The sequence below is a fragment of the Lepisosteus platostomus genome, chromosome 8, assembly GCF_059453375.1.
Source record: "Lepisosteus platostomus isolate fLepPlt1 chromosome 8, fLepPlt1.hap1, whole genome shotgun sequence".
Taxonomy (NCBI): Eukaryota; Metazoa; Chordata; class Actinopteri; order Semionotiformes; family Lepisosteidae; genus Lepisosteus; species Lepisosteus platostomus.
In genome coordinates this window covers 5,135,783-5,156,772 of record NC_142618.1, presented here as the reverse complement: position 1 = coordinate 5,156,772, position 20,990 = coordinate 5,135,783, and the positions used below count along the sequence as shown (strand labels likewise).

Genomic DNA, 20,990 nt, shown 5'->3' with positions numbered 1-20,990 from the left:
ACCCACATGAACATGGGGAAAACACAAACTTAAAATCATCACATTCTGATTCAAAGCAAAACTGTGTACTGAAATGCCTGTGATCATATATAGTAAACTTTCCAAAGTTTACGTCATTTTTGATGAGGTAGCCTGATGAAGATTTGAAACTATGGAGAAATAAATCAACTTTAATGGATTTCACCATTGTGTCATTAGCATCCTGATAAATGTCTTTGAAGATGTTTCAATGACATTCTTTTTTCAGTAAAGTCCAATGAAATTGTGTGTATATACTGTTCTTTTTTATGAAGTGGCATGAAAATGTATTATAAATGTGTATTCAGTACATTTTGCTCACAAAATGATATGTTAATTTACTAATGTAGCAAGTTGTAAATTTTTGCAAACTTACTTGACATTAAAATTATTTTAAAACAAACTTGAGTTGCCATTGATGCACATTCTAATTCTCTATTCTAACAATTAAAAAGCAGAAAAAAGTTTGGAATTTTTAGAAGACTAAATTCTAGGGAAAATGTAATTTGTTCCCTGAAGCAATGCAATTTATAATAATGAGTAATCACTCCATGTCTTGTACTGTATCTGAGAGGGCATAGGGAAGATTTGCCTACAGTCTCTCTTTTCAAAATACAGTAATTAAAACAAGATGGTAGGACAGGTTATAAATAAGTAGAGACAACAATGTTTATGTTCTAGCTGTAATGAATGGACCACTTTACATTAGTTTTAGATACAGCCAGAATTGTAAAGAAAATTTTAAAATACAAATTTTAATATTTTCTTTGGCTTCAAAGGTTTCTCCAATTTTCATTTCCTATTAACAGGCAGAAGAGGCCATTCCCAATCTGTTTTCTCGGCTGCAAAAATTTGTCTTTGCTACTTTGATGTCACTGATTGTTACTATAGAAACCAGAGTCAGAGTGTACAACTGAAAACAGATGCCAATTATCCCTAATATTAGCACTATGAAACAGAGTGTAAAGAACTATAGACTATATGAGACATCAACTCTGGACATTTTGCTCTTAATATTAGCATGTGCCTTATTAAATGGATCCAAAAAAATATTTATGAACATACACTCTGCCACTGTAGTTCAAATCCTGAACTTTGAGCCTTTGCTGAATTAGTATGTTATTCTCCAAGTCAGGACAGTTAATCACGAGGTTCATCTTTCAACGTTGTAAGCGCACGTCAAAAAGAACGCAGTGTCAACGTAAACGTGCATTTCCTCTCGCATGACGCCATCCAGTCGCTTGCTCTCAGCAGAGACAGACCTTCCCATGCAGTTCTCCGTAGCTCCCTTCTTCTCCCAGCTGACAGAAATAAGCCAGACCCCGGTACTCCCTCCAACTCGGCAAGCACATGGAACTCCAGCCCGGCTGAGAAGCCAAATCTCTCCCAGAACTCCAGTTCCAATCTGCTTCCCTCCAAGTCCTCTGCCCACTGGCTTCTCACTGCCTGGCTGTCTTGCAGGTCTCCTTCTCTGCAACTCCTCGCTGCTCCTCCAGCAGGTGTCAGTCTTGCTTCTGTTCTCCAGCCTTCACCCCTACAACTTCTACAGCCCCTGAACACCCCCCCCGACTCACACAGACGCTAGACTGGAATGGACTAACAACACTGAGGCCATCTTCACGAAGGGCCAGAGCCGACTTTACTTCTTGAGGAGGCTCGGGTCCTTCAACGTGAGTAGTAAGATGCCTCACAACCGACAATCAGTCGGTTGTGGGCGAGTGCCATTTTCTGCGCGGTGGTGTGCTGGGGCTCTGGGATTAGAGCAGGGGATGCTAACAGGTTGAACAAACTAATCAAAAAAACCAAGTTCTGTCATTGGGTCTGATTTAGACCCTCAGGAGGTAGTGGCTGAGAGGAGAATGGTGTCCAAACTAATGACTATCATGGACAACGTCACCCACCCTCTCTATGACATTCTTGTCGGAATGAAGAGCACGTTCAGCAATAGGCTGATCCAACAGGGACAGTGACAGGGAGCGCTACAGAAGGTCATTCTTTCTTACTGCCATAAGACTTTACAACTCATCCACTGCGTGTCTGGGCAGGGGCAGCACTGACCTGTTTTGGGATTAAACATGAATTCTCTGTTTACAATTGGTGTTTTGTTTACAACTGGTGTGCAATATGTGGAAGTAGATTGGGCAATTTATCTATAATTGTGTAATATATATTTACGCCTGTGTAATATGCTTCGGGATTGTGCAATATATCTATACTGTGCAATACATTCTTTGTGCACTGTACATTCTGGTTTATTTGGTATATTTTGCGTTGTGTGCAATCCTATCTATCTATCTTAACCCAACGACATCACTCCGCCTCAGGGCTCCGGTGCAATGGCACCCAGAGGGCTGCCCTCCATCCCACCCTCTGGACCTGGCCCTTCTCTCTCTTCTTCACTGGCATTCAATTTCAATTCGTTTTATTAGCATGAGCGAAGGGTTGACAGTGTTGTCAAAGCAAAAAAAAACATTAACAAGACATTTACAACACAAACATTATAATTATTCCCTGGCTCATTTTCTGCTCCTCGGTCTCTGACAGCCCATCACATCCTGGGCTGTCAGCTCTATTGAGTTTCCTCCCTCTTCCCCCAGTAGGACTGGAAGCAATTCTGACTGTAGCAGTTGCGGGAATTCTATGATTAGATGAGTTATTCTAGGAAAGGCCGTGTCCTAATCCCAGCGTACATCAGGAAGTGCGTGACCCTGCAGGCAGCAGGAGCACAGCCTGCCCTCTCTGGACAGTCCGCTCTCTCTGTGTCGCCCAGCTTCTATGGCCAGGCTGTGGACACTGAGCTTGCTCTTCTTCAGGGCCTGTTTCTCCTTACTGTTGTTACTGGCACGTGACCAGTGCGTGTTGTCTTTTTAGGGCCCAGTCACATTCCAGTTTGTGTTGTGTTTATGTGTAGCTGAGGTCTTGTCTGGTCTGTGCTGTTGACCCTGATGTTTCAGCAGTGCTGCCCGGGAGCTGGCTAGTGTCAGTGTTTCTCCAGGTAGTGAGGGTCAGGACCAGCTGCCTGAGTAGGCTCCTCTGTGAGCTCAGTAGGACCTTCTGGTGGTCGCTACTTTTCTGCAGTCCCTGCATGGCTAACTCTTTTCCCCTTCCAATATCTTCTCTTCCCCCCTTTTGTGTCTTCAGGCACCCTATCCACTGAGCTATGGCGCCTGCAATGTCCTTCAGGCCTTGTCTCCTGCTCTTCCCTGTCCCACGTGTTTCACACTATCCCCCGGAAGCCAGCTCGACCTCTGATTCTCACGGTCTCTCCCACCTCCGTCCTGAACATGCAGCTCTGGGCTCCTTGTCATTTATTGCAAGAGACTGCGGCAGCTCTTTCCCCACCATCACTCAATATGATGCTCTTGCGACTCTCGCAACCAGAATTCTCCAGTTCCACCTGCTGGCTCAGAAACGTTACCCAGGCTTCATTTCCCTTTTAGTCATTCCACTGGTAACCGCATCTTCACTCGTATTCCATTCTTAGTCTAACTTCACAATTTTCTCTCTCACTCCTTTCGAGGGTTTTGTCAGCCTCATCTTCACTGGCAGGTTATGGGCCTGCTCAGCCAGAGGAGTTACCACAGTAAAACATATTACTTCACATCCCACCTCTATTTCACCTTTAAATTAAGGTTCGGCTGAAATGAAACTTTCTGCAAGGAGGGCACACACTAATTTTGCCCACTTCTGCCTCTCATAAAGACAGGGAAATTCTGATAGCCTCATCCTCACTGACCAGGTGGCCTCAGCCAAAGGAGTCTCTCCTCACGCCTCTAGTGCGACTTAAATTGGAGTTTGGCTGAACTACAGAACAAACTTGAAACATGTTTATAACATACACATAGTAATAAAAAACATTCTAAAAGCACAATGTTAGGAGGATGCTACAGCCTAACAAATGCACACATTAATTATAATTCGTCACTGCATAATGCAGTTAAGAATGTCAAGTAAGTCATGGTTTTTATGGGAGACTTCAACTTTCCCCTCATAGATTGGGAAAGACTTTCAGGAATGTGAGCAGCAGAATGGTAGATACAGTAGATATAGTTAACGAATGCTTTCTTACCCCGTTTGCTGGATCACCTACAAGAGGAGAAGTTTGTATTGATCTTGTTGGTTTTTTAAAATTTAAGTCAAAGTGAGGCAAACAGAAGTGAGAGAACCATTTGGGGACTGTGATTATTATGCACTTTGAAGTATACTTGGAAATTGTCTAAATTAAGCAAAAGTGAAAACGCAGACTTTCAAGGAAAGGGACAGAGCTAGAGAGAAGTAGAATGGAACATGATGGATACTGAATCAGCACAGAATACACCTATCTGAAGACTGACTATAGCATTGATTATACAGTAGCAACAAAAGACAATTTCTCAAATGTTTCAACAAATGCATTAGGAAAACAATCAAGGAAAATAAAGCATTTCATAACATTATTAGAAACATCAGGATACAGTTCAAGTTAAAGAGCATGATGAATTGCAAGCACGGGTAAGGAACGTGGATATGGATTAAGAATGAGATGAATGAGATGAGGGAGACGAGGAAAAGGAATAATGTGATGGAAGCTAAAATAAACGAAACATCTTTTTAGGGTGGCAAAAGCAGCAACATGCTATGAATGATGAAGTAAAACGTAACCAGGGCAATAACTTCTGGACAATGAATGGGAACTGTCTGATGTATGAAATGAGCATTTCACACAGATGTTCAGTAGGGAGAATATCAACAACATGACTGAGACAGCGCAACACAGTTCTGTATTAAATAGTATTAACATAGAAGTATAAAATATACTAGGAATGTCTAAGATTAATAAATCTTTAGGGTTTGATGGTATGCTGCCAATTGGACAAGAAATACTATTCAAAAGCTACCGATGCAACACTCCAACAGTCGCACCCAGGGACTGGAGAATTGCTAATGGACACTATCGCCCATCCTTAAAAAGGATGACAAAACTGAAATTGAGCTTAAAGAGTTTTTTTTTGAACAAGCAACAACAGTAATATAGACAGAAACAGAACATATGAATTGCTGACTATGTTATGATAACAACAAAGAGGCTTTTTTATAGGATTTAGTTCAAAGTACAGATTGGAAATAGAGGGAAGTTGTTTTAAAAACATACAATGCACTGGAATTATATGATGCTGATCTTGACAATCCAGAGCCAGGCAACCAGATATATTCTGGTGCTTAAATAATGTACTAATCTGATGGGCTTAAAGAACTGAACATGAACCAGGGATCACTGGTGGAAAATATTTAGAACTGCTTTTAAATCGGAACAGAAGGCGCTTCTTTAAACAAAGGCTTGTTGCAGTATGGAACAAGCTATCCAGCCATGTTGCTGAAGATGAAACCCTAACTTCTTTGAGGAATTAGCTATCAAACAGGCTAATCGCTAACTGGGTTGAATTGCATTGTCTTTGTAAACTTTATTATATTCTTATGTGATATACAGTACATATGATAAACTGTATATCCTGTAAGGGCTATAAGAAATGCAGAATTATTTGACATTTGCGCAATAAATTGTGTGGCATTATGTTTTCAACGTACCCTTACTTTAATTTTTTTTTTCATTGATCATTTTTTACAAAACATAACTATCATGATGTGATAGTCCAGTCACTGGTAAGGTTAGCGAATTATTTCATAGCATCTGAGAACTAAGTAGTTTTTTTAAAGATGCTCCAGTGCTGATACTCTAATATAAAACAACTTTGTGCACTTTTCAAAATTCTCAAAGCTGCGCAATTAAAAAATATGTTATTACTTTGTACAACTGCTTCAATTATCTTTTCTTCCGCAGTATGTCAGTTGCTTTATTAAAAAAATACTATAAGTACTCAATATAAAACCGAATATCTACGAACTGCAAATTAGATACAAAGTATATGCACACGAGAGATATATTTTAGGCAACTACTTAACAAATAAAAATAACTGAATTGAACTACGTTACTAAATTCACTGCAAAGCTTACACCCCAGCAGCTAACATGACAATTTGTATGTCTTTCTTCCTCCACAGAAGATTTGGGTGTCGGGATCATGAATGAGAAAAGATAGGAAAGCCTTTGAAATAGGTTTCCTTGTCTCAATAGCATACATTCCCGATGCATGTCGAAAATCATACATGCATATTGGTTAATGCTCATTTTGTAATGGGACATTTTAAGTCCCAGTAATGGATCTAATGCAAATTAAACTGTGTGTGATGCGTGCCTGGAAAGAAAGTAAGGCTGTTGGATTTTGCACTTACTTTGCTCTGAGGTTCATATGAAACTGGATGGCCTCTAGGTATGAAAGCTTTAAAAATTTTAAAAAAACGGTGCATACCTGCAAATACTGACATGCCCGCTCCCGCTGACAAGTCTCAGATTTCATTACAGTTTTATCTACATTTACAGAGGCCTTCTGGTAGACTTCACGTGCTCTGCTCACCGTAAGAGTTGACGACCATGAACTTTTCTTCATGAGCTGTGCGTCCAAGTTTATGGGGATACTCGCACAGGTCGTACATTTTACATCGTTATTGCTCCGGGACGTTTTAAGGGTGTGTTCACTGATTGTGTTGTAGGCTTCCAGGAAGTACTGAGAGGCGGACCGGTCGGGACACCGGCCCATGGTCATGACGCCCGAGGGGGCGTGGTAAAGGCATACGTCGCTGTCCAGGTTGTCGTCCGAGCTCCACCAGCCGGATATGTTCGACCGGGGCTTGATCTCCGGCTTACACCTGTCTTTGCTCTTGCTGCGCTTGCCGTGTTTCGGCGCGTGGGGCTCGTCGGGGCTGGCCTTGCTGCCGTTGAGGCTGCCCTTCGAGGGCCCCTCCAGGGAGTGGGACTTGGTGAACAGCTTCTGAACGGAGTGCACCAGGTGGCGGATCCTCCCGGGGCTGTCGCTCCGGTGCTCCACCGCCGTCCTCTTGTACTGGAGGGTGTGGTAGCCGTCGCGGGTGATGGGCAGCTGCCGCTCGAACTGGTCGATCAGGGTGGTGGGGATGCGGTTGCCCTTGCCGGCCGCGCCCTGCGGCACCACGGCGCACTCCTCCTTCAGCTCGTGGTGGGAGCTGTAGTGTCTCCTGGGGAACGTGCTGCTCGCAAGCTGGTCGTTGAACGGCACCGCGCACTCGGACTGGAAGGAGTTCCTCTGGGTGTAGTAGGGGTGGTCCGCCGGGTGCGAGTCCATGGGGTTCAACATGTACGGCTTCCGGTCCGGATGGTGCGTCAGGGGGTCATAGGACGGGTCACAGGTGACCATGTGGTGATGGCTTCGGCTGCTCGATAACCCTTTCATTGCTGCCACCGACGGTGAGCCAGAGTCATTTAACAGCTGCTGAGGATATCCTGAAAGGTGCTATCCAAGCTCTGTGGAATGAAAAGCAAAGAGAAACACATTACCTGCGGAAATAAAAACAGTGAGCCACTTAAAAAAAAATTAAAAGCCTGTCATAATGCCTTCAGCAGTGCTCTACGTGAGACAGACCCCTGTAGCAGTCACTGAAATGCTCTGCTTAGTATTCACTATGACTCTTGTAAACAAAATAGGTCATCGACATATGAACAGCCAGTTAATTCCACATGCCGCTCCTGAGTTCAGCGTTACCTTTCAAGCTCTTTTAACATTTATGTTTGCTTTAGTGAATGACTGCATGTGTGTGCGTCTCTGTGTGAGTATGTACGAGTGGGTGGCTTCTCTAGTGCACTGCATCTGTCTCTGTAAGTTATTTCTGTCCTAAGATAGGAAATGGGAATCATGCACTAAGCTCTGAATAAAAATGAACACTTAATAACACAGCTGGAAGTCTGTTGCACTTTAGTACAGAACCAAGGATGACTGTACCATAAAACAGAATAGATCTGTATTTCTCAGATGCTTACAGAACTTGTTCTTATCTAAAATCAGTACATTGGTTAAAAAGTAGTCATTTCACATCATAGTGTGGTGCCATGAATTTTGTTCAGCTGCATTTACAAAACTAAACATTAACTGTACAACACTGAAATTCAATCAGGTGCAGTGATGGACAAATGTCTAGAATCTCATTTTGTATATGGTTTATGCACATAAGTTAAATTTAGATGGATATGCTACACACTGAAAGCTGACTAGAAATGCCACCATACTTGCTGAAACATGAGTATATACAGTACTGTACACCACATTCAGAAATGTATTCCAGGTTACCAATATCACAACATACTGTAGAAAACCTCCTACGTCAGATGCAGGAGTGGTTTTCAACAGAACAGATGAACCAAGAGTTTATGCTCTAGCACAATTAATTGAATACATTTTAAATAGAGTGGTCAGCTTTTCTCTGTTTTTACCAACACGAAGCATTTCCACAAATCTGTTCTTTCAATAACTAAACTCCCCATTCATAAGCTCGTCTGTAGGACAACGCGGAGAAAAACACATTGTTTCATTAACAGTTTTCATACTGTACTACCCTCGGTAACTAATAAAAAAATATTTTGCAGACAAAGCTCACATAAGCAACCTAATGAAGCAATCATTTCTTGATGGCAGCTTTCTATATTTCGCCTGGCTTCTTAACTTTGATTTATCTTTCTGACTGTTCACACAGCCTGGAGTCACAACAAAATTACACAAACACCCTGACAACCTCTGGGGAAAAGCAAAGAAAAACAAAACATAATCCACTTTTTACACCATTCAGTCTTCTGAGATATTTTTGCTCATGCAGATCCCAGGACAAGAACATGATACAGCTTTGCTCTTTTTTAATAACGCTGTTTGAATTAGAAGCAATTAACAGCAGAAATAGTTCTGACTGGTATTGTTAATAACTTATTTGCTGAAGCAGTATCACATGCACTTAAAAACAGGAACACGAGTTAAATATTTAGAGGTAAAAAATGCAAATTAATTTAGAGAACTTGTTTGCCAGTAACTATCTGGAAGATTTGCAGTTCATTTTTCTGTGTCAATGTCTCAGCTCAGAAGGCTTTGTTATTTCAAATCTTGCAAGTCTCAACTCTGATTTTGACAGGTACTTTGAAGTATCTGTCATTTCTCCTTTACTATGCAAATATTACACGCTTAAAGATGGTAGGCTGATTTAATCTGTGGTTCTTTTTAAAGCAGATGATAATTCCTTAAACACCACATGCAGAAGAGTAGTGAGGGGATGGGTGGAAGAGGGATACATCAGAAATTATTTCTGTCTCACCCTGTGAGTATCAGTCTGTACCATTTTCTGTACCACATCGAAAAGAAAAGAAGTAGAACATCCATTCTTTGGCAACACTGGAATGATACATTTCTAATTGTTTTCTTTTGACATATCTACAGGGCTGTCTCTAGTTTATTATCATCTCCCAGCACAACCTTTTAATTTTACTCATTAGAACGATTCAACAAATGACTTCACTTGAAAACTTTTATTAACTAGCTTTGAAGAACACATAATAAATAAGCTACACACAAGAATAAGAAGCACAAATTTGTAATATGTAAGTAAGAAATACGTTCACCCAATAACAATAACAAGGGAGGTGGGATCAGAGAGGCTGAGCAGATGGGATTTTTTAATAAAAAAAAACATTCTATCAATCAGTTCGACTAGATTTTCTGGAGGCAAGTGCATCTTCATACGATAGTACTCGACACGCTGCCTGATTGATGGTCATGATGGCCAGTCCACAGAGACGGACTTGTGTCAGGGCTAACCTCAGGTATGTTTGAATCATCTTGAGCTCTGAAAACCTACCTCTCTGCTCCGCCGCTGTGAGTGGGAGACTGACTGCAACCCGAAGAGCGACAGTTTGGGTTCACAACAGACCCATTTAATGATATACAGGTGAAACCACGAGAAAGTTTTTGTTTGGCCGGGCAGCCGTTAGGAAAACGTGAATTTGTTATCTTCCAAGTAAAACATCTATAGTTGTCTACGTGTCTAGCTTAAAAGTGTGGCTTGTCTACCGTTCCCTAGTTACATGGATTCAAAACCAAATAAAATACACAGTATTACATTATTACTATGACTTGATCGTACCCCTATTCTGATATCGCTTGACCGCTCTTCTTTCCTGCGCTTCAGAAACATATGATGTACTCGATTATGATTGGTCTTTTTTTTCCCCTCGGATACATTATTGATAATTCACAGCAGCAACAGAAAGAACCGCTATAGGGAATTTTTCGCTCACATTTGAACTTGCCGATTAAAAATAGGTTGTGTCGCACGTTGAGGGCGCCCCCTGCCGGCCTCGGAGCCCGAGGCAGTCGCCTGGTACGCCTGTGCTCGGGAGCGGTCCTGCCACTGTTTGAAAGTCCAGACCTTTAACACTTATTTTGCATGAAACTGGACTATAAATCACAATACTGTTGTGACTGGGGAGGAAGCTGAGTTTAGCAACACTTGCACTTCCCTGATTGATGGCTCTACCCAGGTGGGTTGAAATACTGGACAGTGTTTTGCTCTATTGTATGTATTCATCTTTGGGCTAGGAGGCAAGTAAACATGGAGGAAGATACTGATGCTCAAAACGAGTCCTAATAATACTGTAACTTACTAAGGTTAATAAATTTCGCTATAAACCTTTAAGACCACCGTATGAAATAATAAGCATTCAACAGTGACCTGGCTATTAAAAAGAAAGAAGAAAGGAAGAGAACACATATACTATGAACATTCAGTATCGCCTGACCTTAGAGGGAGAGATAATTAATCATCATTATTTGCTTCCTTAGCAAGTTTATGTGAGAGTCTGACTCTTAACACCCCCTTACTGAAACATTACTTTGGCCTATATATAGGACAGTATACTCGATATCTTGTGGTTCCTGTTACTCAGCAATTATCTGCCTATTTAATACATTTATACAGCATGCCTCAGGTGCATAAATATTTACATCATACTTTTGAATGCTTTAGTGAGGAAACAGGGGAACCTTGTCTTATGAAATGACATACAGTATATACACTGTATATGTATATGTATATACTATATACATATAGTATAAAAACATATGCCTCATATACTGTAAATTACATATAGAAAAAATATATTAGAAAAGATGTTATGTATAATACAGAATAATATAGTACTTTGCCAAATGACTAAGGCTGTTTAAACAGGTCAATACAAATTAACCATGAAATGTTCAGAAGAATGTGTCTCCTTGTACGCTGTGCCTATCAGGTCAGGCTCTGATTCACTGAGATGCTGTAAGAATGAAGCAGTTGCTGAAAATAACTAGAAGGATATTATGAATATCACACAATTTATGGTTTTCTTAATTAACCCGGTTACTATACACATTCCTCATAAACTAGTTCAAGTTATACTGTATGATACAACTCCCTTCTTTTCAAAATATTTTAAACCATTTCACACAGCAATTGCAGTTTTACTTACTGTATATCCAACTTGTGAATAACAAAGTTCTTGTTATATCCCATTCCCCATTCCCTTACAAAGACTTAAGCTGAAAAAGAGCTTGTCTGTGCAAGAAACTGTGCACACTTTAAAAGAAAGGTATAACCATTCAGGCATTTAATATGGGCTTTGTCCAAAAATAACAATATTTATGTTGACACAGCTATCCAGGCACCATTCAAACCAAAAGCAGAATCTCCACTTAGATGAAAAAAGCTTCATAAGAAAAAGTCAAATTCAGAAAGATGCTGAGCCTGACGGTTGTAGCAGAATCCCCAGTGTACAGGCACAGGAAAAGGCAGATTTAGGAGTGAAAAATGCAGACAGTACCTATGCATGTGAAATACAAGTAAAAGAAACAGGAAAATGTAGAAAACGAAAATCTACTGTACCTAACAGAAACTGGAAAGAGAAGTCCAACAGAGAGCACAAAGGGAAGATGTTTGAACTGAGACTTCAAATTTGAAGATCATAACAGGGGGGTTAGCAAGCAGAAAAAAATAAATATTTAAGTAAAATTCAATACTGGGCAAAAAATAACTTTATTTAATATATACAAGTGTGGGGTATTTCATGCAGGTAGCATTAAAAATTTAAACTAATTCACTACTAAATACTAAAATGGAACGTTACGTTTGAAGATGTTACTTATGGCAAGGAAATACAGTACAGTCACCTCTAGAATTTTAGAAATTCACCTCAATTTAAATAAGCACAAAAAGCTGTATAATGAACATCACAGGGAATTAGCTATATTGTAATGTCCCAACCTGTGGAATATATTTTACTTTCTTAATGATTCAATAGAATGAACCAAAATTACACAATCCTCAACATATGAATTTATTTGCAAACAATAAACGCCACAGTTACTGGCAGCCCTGTTTTTAGTGCTTCGTGTACCCCACCATTGCAAGGATAACAGCACTGAGCCTTGGTCTATACTGTTTTGGGAGACTGAAGGACACATTGGAAAGGATTGTTCCGAAGTGTGTTTCATGACCCGCTGCAGACAGCACAATCCGGAAGGGAGTGAAGAGACACGGGGAGGAGACGAGGAACTGGGCTGGTAGACGAACAGGGGGACGTGACGAGTGTGCACTGGTGCTCGGGGTGGGGGCGTGGTGCAGGTCCCGGACTCGGCTGGTACAGGACGCCGAAAGGAGGCCTGTGCCCTCGAGCCGCGGATGTAGGGCGACTTGGTGGTAGGCAGGTGCATAAAATCAAATAAAATGTGAAAGAGCCGGAGCGCCCTTAAGGGGGAGAGATTACAATCGTGACAGGATAATTTTATATTCCTCCATATAATCACTCATTCATCACCAATCTTGCTAGATCCTTGATATCCTGTGGTCTGTGCTTATGAACTACCCTCTTCAATTCAAACGACAGGTTTTTCAATGGGGTTCAAATCTGGACAGTGTGTGGGCCATTGAAAATATTGATTCAGTGGTCAATTAACCATTTTTTTATGGATTTTAATATTTGGGGTCAATGCCTTGTGGCAGAAGCAACCAGAGTTTTGTCTAAAATGTCCTGGTACTTCACAGAGGTCATAATACTGATGTAACAAGGGCCCCAGGACTAGTGGAAGCAAAATGGCCCTATAACATCAAAGATCCACCACCATATTCTACAACAAGCATGAGGCTCTTTTCTGCACACACATTCTCCTGTCAGTGCCAAGCCCACTGCTGCTGCGCTACTATGACCAAAAGCTCTATTTTCTTCTCATCTGACCACAGCACCCGGGTCCAATCCCAGCTCCAATGACGTGGAGCAAACTTCACCCGCTTACTGTGCATTGGCTGGTTGGTTTCAATTAAACTTTGTTTCTATCAGCCCTTCCAAATAATGGTGGATCTGGAGACTTGGTGACCCCAAGATGCAACCAAGTTCTGTAGATTCTCCATCTGTGAATTTGTAACGTTGGGTTTTTCTTTGCTGACAGAACCATCCTCCTCCTTGTGTGGGTGCAAGATAGACTTGCTTCCTCTAGCAGGCAAGTTTACCACGATTGCAGAGATTTTGAACTTTTTAAAAAACGTTTTAAAATAAAAAAATGTATTTATTTGCTAATATTGGTAAGTGTTATATTGATTTTTTATTTATTGTGCCCATTGCCTGATTTTTGAATGTCAACAGCCATTTGTCTCTTTTCATTTGTGAGTTCTCTGCCTTTCCCCACAGTGATGGATGACAAAGGGATGTTACATACTGTACGTGTTACCTTATGTTTGTACCCTAGGGAAACAGGAAGCCATGGAAAGACATAATATAGTTCCTTAAGACTACGATGAACATAATAAAATAGAATTTTAATGTGGATATAATTTTGTTTGGTTTTTTTTATAAAATATTTTTTACAAATATCTTATTTGAAGAAATAAAACTTCTGCACTGTACATGTTAATGACAGTCTGAGCAATTGCAGTAGAATATTGTTCTCCCATATTTTTTAGCATGAAATACAGTTCATTATCCGGGCTGTTTCACACTGCCTCTATCAAGGGTGCCAGTACTTTTAGAGGTGTCTGAGGATGCTGTTGATGATTCTTTATCTGCATCTTCTAGACAGTGTGGGGATGCAATTAAAAGGCAAACAAAATAGGATTTAACTTGAGGGACGTTATGTTAAATTTGCACAATTTTGGTGAGCAAAAAATAAAAGAAAATATTGCTGCTCTGGAATCAGCATGGAAAGACAAACTAATACAGTCCAGAGTTAATGGAACCTCCTGCACTGACAGGCTGAAGGACCCCAAGATGTGTTGTCTTTAACAGAAGAAACCACAGAGGGACCTGACACAAGTATCCAAAAAGGATGGTGGGAGTATGGAACCTGCCTCTCGTAAATGTTGCTGAAGCAAATTACCTGGCGTTTTTGCCACCAAAACACAACTTGTTAACTCTGCATGCGGATCACGTTGGAGTAGGTGAGCAGGAAAGGCTACATCACGTAATTCGCACAAAAAGTTTGTAAACTTTTTCTATACCGTCAATGAATTTATCTTGTTACCGTGATTTAATAACCAGTATGAGGAACTTTGTACTGCTGTTCCATCTTAACATAATCCTCTTTAAACATATAAAACTAGGTGTGCTTGGACAAAAAAAAATGAAATCAAAATTATTTATGTAGAATTTCACTTTGATTTAAGGATGAACTATCCTCCTTAGTTTTATAAAGATAATATGATATTAATCTTTATATTGAATCATAAATTATTGAATGGCATTTCCAAAGCATTTCCAATCCATCTGGGAGGGCTTATTATTAGAGTACAGCTTAGCTGTAATATGAATAAGTAAGACACAGCACAACTACTGTCAAAAGCTTAATTCCCAAAGGTTGAAGGGTTGAGAATCCAATAGACACATAATTTAAGATTGAGTTGTGTTTTATCTCACGTCATTTGTCTTCATTTTCTATTTTTTAAATTTCAAACATACCCACTGTGGTAGGCTGGTCTTTAGAAGGACTCTAATGACCCAGTGCATGTAGAGATAGCCTAATAAGATATTATTATTCATTACACTTACATAGCACTTTTCTGGACACTCCACTCAAAGCTCTTTACAGGTAATGGGGTCTACATTCTCGCATGGGTATTAATTAATGATGTCTTGGGTATCTTATGTATGTCACAACGTTAGACGAGGCTGGACTTGGGAAGCACTTAAGCTACGTTACTTTTCAAGCTTAGAACGTATTGATGAAGACCTGCTGTAACTGCAATAAAACTGTTTGGCCTAGATCACAAATACAGAGTACAGGAATACAGGTGACATTTATCGATACAAGCAATATTCAGTGTGATGTAGGTTTTGACTGAAACCACAGTGACAATGGTATAATCTTGTTGACTGAAATGTACCATCCTTGGACTTGTTAAAGCCATTTAAATGATGTCCCATTTTTTATTTCAAATGCATTAAATTTAGATTTATTTCTCCTTTTCCCATGCAAATATGACATAAAATAATGACAGTATATTGACAACAAAACAGTATAAGAGAACTTCATCGTTTAAGAAATCACAGCTGCTTCGATTAAAAGTGAAAAGCTCATAGGAGAAGCTAGTCTGGGCTGGGGATCAAACCTGGACCGCAAGCACCATAAGCAAGCTTGTTACCTCTTTGCCAACAGGCCCGAGCTGCCGTGCAAGGTGGTAATAGGCTACTAAGTGTAAGTGTATTCTTGGAACTATACCAGAAAAAAAGGATGTTACTGTAATTTCTTGCTATAATGACATTTTGACAATTGTGTTGAGGTACAGTAACGTTATTCCAGCATTTCTGACATGAGGGATCTGCAGATGCATAGTACTTGCTAAAATACATGGGAATAAGCTTTATCTTGGTTGAAATGCATTTCCTTCCTTAAACCGATGTATGTAAGTAACATCTTCCCTACATTAACCTTGTGCTACTTTATCTAACTAATGATAGCATGTTTATTCTAAGGTCTTCTGCTCTTATAAACAGCTACATTATGGACCAAAAAACAGAGTACAAGTGTTATTAAAGCGCTTTATAGAAAAAGTCACACTTCACAGATTTTGAAAAGAATGAGAAAACAAGTAGCATTCATTCATTGGTGTGCCTGCTTGGCGGCCAAACCGTGTCTGAATAATTGCTAATGGTACAGAATTTCTCATTCAGGCTGTCTCTCACTTTGCTTCCTTACTCGGTAAAGTACACTCTGCGCAGGAACAGAGAAACAATAGATGGCAGTTGTGCAAGCTAAAGCACCATTATTATAGAGCTTTTCTTGTAGTCTCTGTGCGTTTCTGTCATTGCAAGTCACATCAGTTGAGTGCCAGACTACCGTGCTATTACAGGAACAGTGGAGTTCAATTAAAGCATCCCAGATAGCATAAAGAGGGTGAGACTTCCTGTTTCTATAATCACTGTGAAACACTAAGGCATTATATATCAGGGTTTCAGACTGTTACTCTCACAAGAATTGTAGTGCAGTCTTCATTTCTCAGCAAGAGAAGGAATGTAAAATATATTCAAAATGCAAAATACACATACAATAACTGGTTTCAGGTTTCTACAAACTACTTAAACAGTGGCCTAAATATGAATATTCATGCAACTTTCATCAATCAGTTACTGGATTTAGTTCATTTTCCGTTCTTTTGACAACATTTTGAAGAAATCAGAAAGGCGGTTTTCAAAGATCATCTTTTCAAGAATTCAAGAATTACAGGTACAGGACAAGCTGTTGAATTATAACACTGCACAAATGAATTCCCCACATAAATTAGTCAGGATTTATTTGTGAGTATGATACAGCTGTTGTTACAGTGGCTTTTTTACTATCAAAATATGGTTATGAAGAAAACATGCTATATTCTTCATTATATTGAAATAATATGTAGCATTTCATGAGGAATAAAGCCTTCCAAAAATCAGATGCTTTGCGAATGTTAAAGTATTAAAATATACTACGTATCGGCTGAACCCGCTTGGTTAAGGTGTGGTGTCCTGGCCACATGGACCCCATTCAGAGAGAATTGGCCAGGGGGCAGCTACAAGGTGGAGATAGAGTGGAGGTGGGATAAATCCCCCCAAAATATGAGAAGAGGTGTGTGCAAGAGTTATATATACTGTATATATAGCAAAAGTCGGTAATGACTGCAATGTGAAACAGCTGGATGAGACTGGCTTGTCTGTTGTTCTCTCTCCTGAACTTCAGTTAAGAACTTCCATTTAGCAAGTTTCCTCAGTATCCTCAAGGATATAAAAGTTTCTCAGAGAAATGTAATGTTTATTATCATTCCATGAACCGTCTCCTTACATCATGTTTTAGACAGGTTTATTTCTGTACAATTCATCCTTTTGAATCCACTGGCAAAACATTTTGTGAAGGCCGATTTGTATGGGAATATTCTAAAATCCTACACATCTTTCTTCTTATAAAGCCTTCAATATCAGGCACAACGTTGATAGGCATAGTGGTATTAGACTTTGGGATGCCAAACTGATTAAATATTCTTTAGCTGCAACTCAGCTGGATTTGTGTAATGCTCTACTTGTTGGGTTTTATTTGAAATTTGTGGGCTGACTTTAAATTGGTTCAAGCTGCTACAGCTAGACTCTTGACATGTTAGGACCTCACTGAATATAAGCTTGTTTTGTGAAATTTTCATAGTTCATTTATCTCAAAGAATAGAGTGGGAAATAATTTTGCTCACCTGCAGGACTCAGTACGCCCTAGAACCAGGCAATTTGCGTACAGCATTATGTTCCAAATTGAGGAAATGCAGATAAGGATGAAACTGAAAGTATGTACCTTAATTTTATCCTATCCTTTCTCTTGAGTTTGTAGCTTTCAATATTTAGAACTCTTTCTATAGATATCAGGAGTAAAGGAGCTAAATTTCCTCGGCTTAAACTAATAATCAGGTAGTTTTGCAATGGCTACTGGGTGGCATGGTGGAGTGGTGTTTAGCCTTGCAGCACTGAGTTCAATTCCGGTGCCTGGAGTCTGTATGTTCTCTCCGTGTGTGTGTGTGTGTGTGTGTGTGTGTGTGTGTGTGTGTGTGTGTGTGTTTGGGTTTCCTCTGGGTGCTCCGGTTTCCACCCGCAGTCCAAAGACATACTACACTTGGTCTACACGTGAGACTGCTAGGTTAACTGAGTACATGCATGCTTGTGTCTCTGTGTGTGCCCTGCAATGGACTGGCATCCCAGCCAGGGTGTATCTAACCTGTTGTGTGTTGGGACAGGCTCCGGCCACCCTGAACTTGATCAAGTGGTTAGAAAATGGATGGGAAATGATGGATGGATGGATGAAATGATGACATCTTTGTTCAGGTAGTGCAAAAACCATCCAAACAGTTTATAATACATGAACAGTTAATGTATGTGCATAATTGGTTCTGTTTTTGATGCATTGTTCGGCTGATGAACCAAGCCTGATGCGATAGGCTTAGCAAGGAGGGGAGCACTGGTAATGCATCATGGTGATGAGAAAACGAAAGCACAAATAAGACCCTCTTAGGGGGATTTGACCTGTTTATAATGGTAATCGTGTGTATTTCAGTAGTAATGGAGGCCTAGGTGTAATGTTCAGTCCATTGTTCTGTTATATTACTATAGCAACAGTATAAGAATTCATTTGCACATTAGTGGCAAAGACGTGTTTGCAGGCCACTTTCATTGAAGCAGCACAGAGACGTTCTGGAAGACTGGATGTAGGATATAGTTATGTGTATACAGAGACTGAGCTGACCTGTTCTGAGACTGAAGTCTGGCAGGCAGGAGAAAAAAGTGAGGGTGAATGTTTAAAGACATTGAGTCATTGAGTCAGCATAATAATAATAATAATAATAATAATAATAATAATAATAATAATAATAATAATATACACTTATATTGTGCTTTTCTGGACACTCCACTCAAAGCTTTTTATAGGTAATGGGGATCCCCTCCACCACCAGCAGCGTGCAGCCCCACCTGGATGATGTGATGGCAGCCATAGTGCACCAGAACGCTCCCCACACACCAGCTCTCAGTGGGGAGGAGAGCAGAGTCATGAAGCCAGTTCATAGAGGGGGATAATTAGATACCCATGAGTGGTAAGGGCCAATGGGAAATTTAGCCAGGACGCTGGGGTAACACCCCTACTCTTTCTGAGAAACCATTTTTAATGACCACAGAGAGACAGGACCTCTACTGGCCCTACTAACACCACTTCCAGCAGCAACCTTAGTTTTTTCCAGGAGGTCTCCCATCCAGGTACTGACCAGACTCACACCTGCTGAGCTTCAGTGGGTTACCGGTTGTGAGCTGCGGGGTGATATGGCTGCCCAGTTATGCATGAAGAAGAAAGCAAGGTGGTCTGATGTTGCAAAAAGTATGTTCTGAATCAAGTCACAGTTCCATTCCCTTCATTCCATGACCGTTGTGTCAAAAATCATAAGACCTTACCATACAGGTTGTTATAACAAAATGAAATAAACGGAAGAACATTCAGTTAGATTAAGTGGTAGACTCATTCTTAATTCTTTTCATTTCTCCTGTAACAAGACCATGTGGCAAAGAACTGACATTATGTGTTGCAAAGCAGTTTCATTACTACATGTATTAGAGAGAATCAGCAGTAATTGCTTTGCTTTCGGGAATTTCAAACAGGTTGTAAAAGTAAAAGAAACAGAGATATACTGTAAAAACGCAAAATGCAATTTCCAGAAAGTCCTAATTTACTTCGCTTCTGCTAATTTAACACTGGCTGAATTCAAGTGACACAACACTTTTTTGAAGGCAGACTATCTTCTCATATTGCTGTATAACACCAGCATCTGCTGTACTGAATCCCATGGGAATCTTAAAACCATACATTTAGAAACTACGTAGAAAAGGACACCCTCATGGTTAAAAGGCTATAGCCTCTCAAAGCTTTTCCAATCACTCTATGGATTTATATTCTTAGAGAAATAAATTATACAGATCTTAGAAACTGATTAAATGTTTTCCGTATCACTTTGATTAATCGGCCAATTTTTAACTGACCATGATGAACTCAAGTAAATTTGACTGCCGCACAAGCACTTAAGCAGGAGTTTATGTAGGTGCAGATGATGATATGATTTGAACTGTTAAAGTTCTAGTGTGGTGAAAATTAGGGAAGAACAACTCAAAAATGAACTTTGCTAATGAACAGAATGCATTCGTCACATAGGTATGTTGGAAGTCAGCATTCTTGCTCTTGCAATCTGGTGTTTACATTGAAGTTGACTGGCAAGATGTTACAGCCGAACATCTGAGAGGCCACAGTCTGGGATACCATGCGTGACAAGATCTTGCCATCTACCTGTTTACCTACTACATACACACACACGTGTGGAAATTTTACTTATATTCATATGTTAGTTATATAATATTGATTTATAATGAGATGTATTTGTATTTAATCAGTGGTATTTTACTGCCTTGCTTCAAAATGTCCATACACTGTCACGAAGTGTCTTTCTGAACCCTATGCAGACAGCACAATCCGGAGAGGAGTGAGAAAACACGGGGAAAAAAGACTAGGATAGGGGCTGGAAGAAGAACAGGGGGCGTGTCCAAGGTGCGCTGGTGTTCGGGGGGGGGTGTCCAGAGCAAACAAGTCCAAAGGGAGTCCGTGAGAATAACCAGAGTGAGCCAATGTCCAAAGCCGGGTGATCCATCCTGACACAGACGAACGAAGTTAAAAGCTGGAGCGGGATCTGGCGAAGGGTCGGGGGAAATAAAAGGGGGTTACGGGGCCAGGCGCTCCCAGTCCCGGACCCGAATGGTCAGGACGCCGTTGTGAAGCCGATGCCGTCGAGTTGCTCCTGGACTCGCGGGTAGGCGGGCTTCCGGGTGTCCATCTTCCAGCTGAGCCCAGATTGGCAGGAATGTCTGACTCTTATAGGACGGGGGCAGGAAGCGGAGGCAGGTGCAGGAGATAAAGAATAAACAAGGAAGGGCTGGAGCGTCCTTAAGAGGAGGGGTTTACGATCATGACATTCATCTGAGCAACCACAACTTCCTATTCTTCATCACCGATCTATCAGGT

General features: G+C 40.4%; 1 protein-coding gene across 6 annotated transcripts in view; it reads right to left on the bottom strand.

The window, feature by feature from the left end:
• dlgap1a (discs, large (Drosophila) homolog-associated protein 1a) overlaps positions 1–20,990 on the bottom strand; it is a 245,718-nt gene that overhangs the window by 86,422 nt on the left and 138,306 nt on the right. For 4 of the 6 annotated variants that reach the window (XM_088642182.1, XM_088642177.1, XM_088642181.1 and 1 more), the window contains one exon: positions 6,366–7,393. In XM_088642182.1, coding sequence (XP_088498308.1) covers positions 6,366–7,322 — 957 coding nt within the window. In that variant the 5' untranslated portion in view covers positions 7,323–7,393. Of the gene's footprint in view, positions 1–6,365; positions 7,394–9,762; positions 9,939–20,990 lie in introns of those variants that run through there. The other 2 variants (XM_088642178.1, XM_088642180.1) reach the window with 2 other exon arrangements.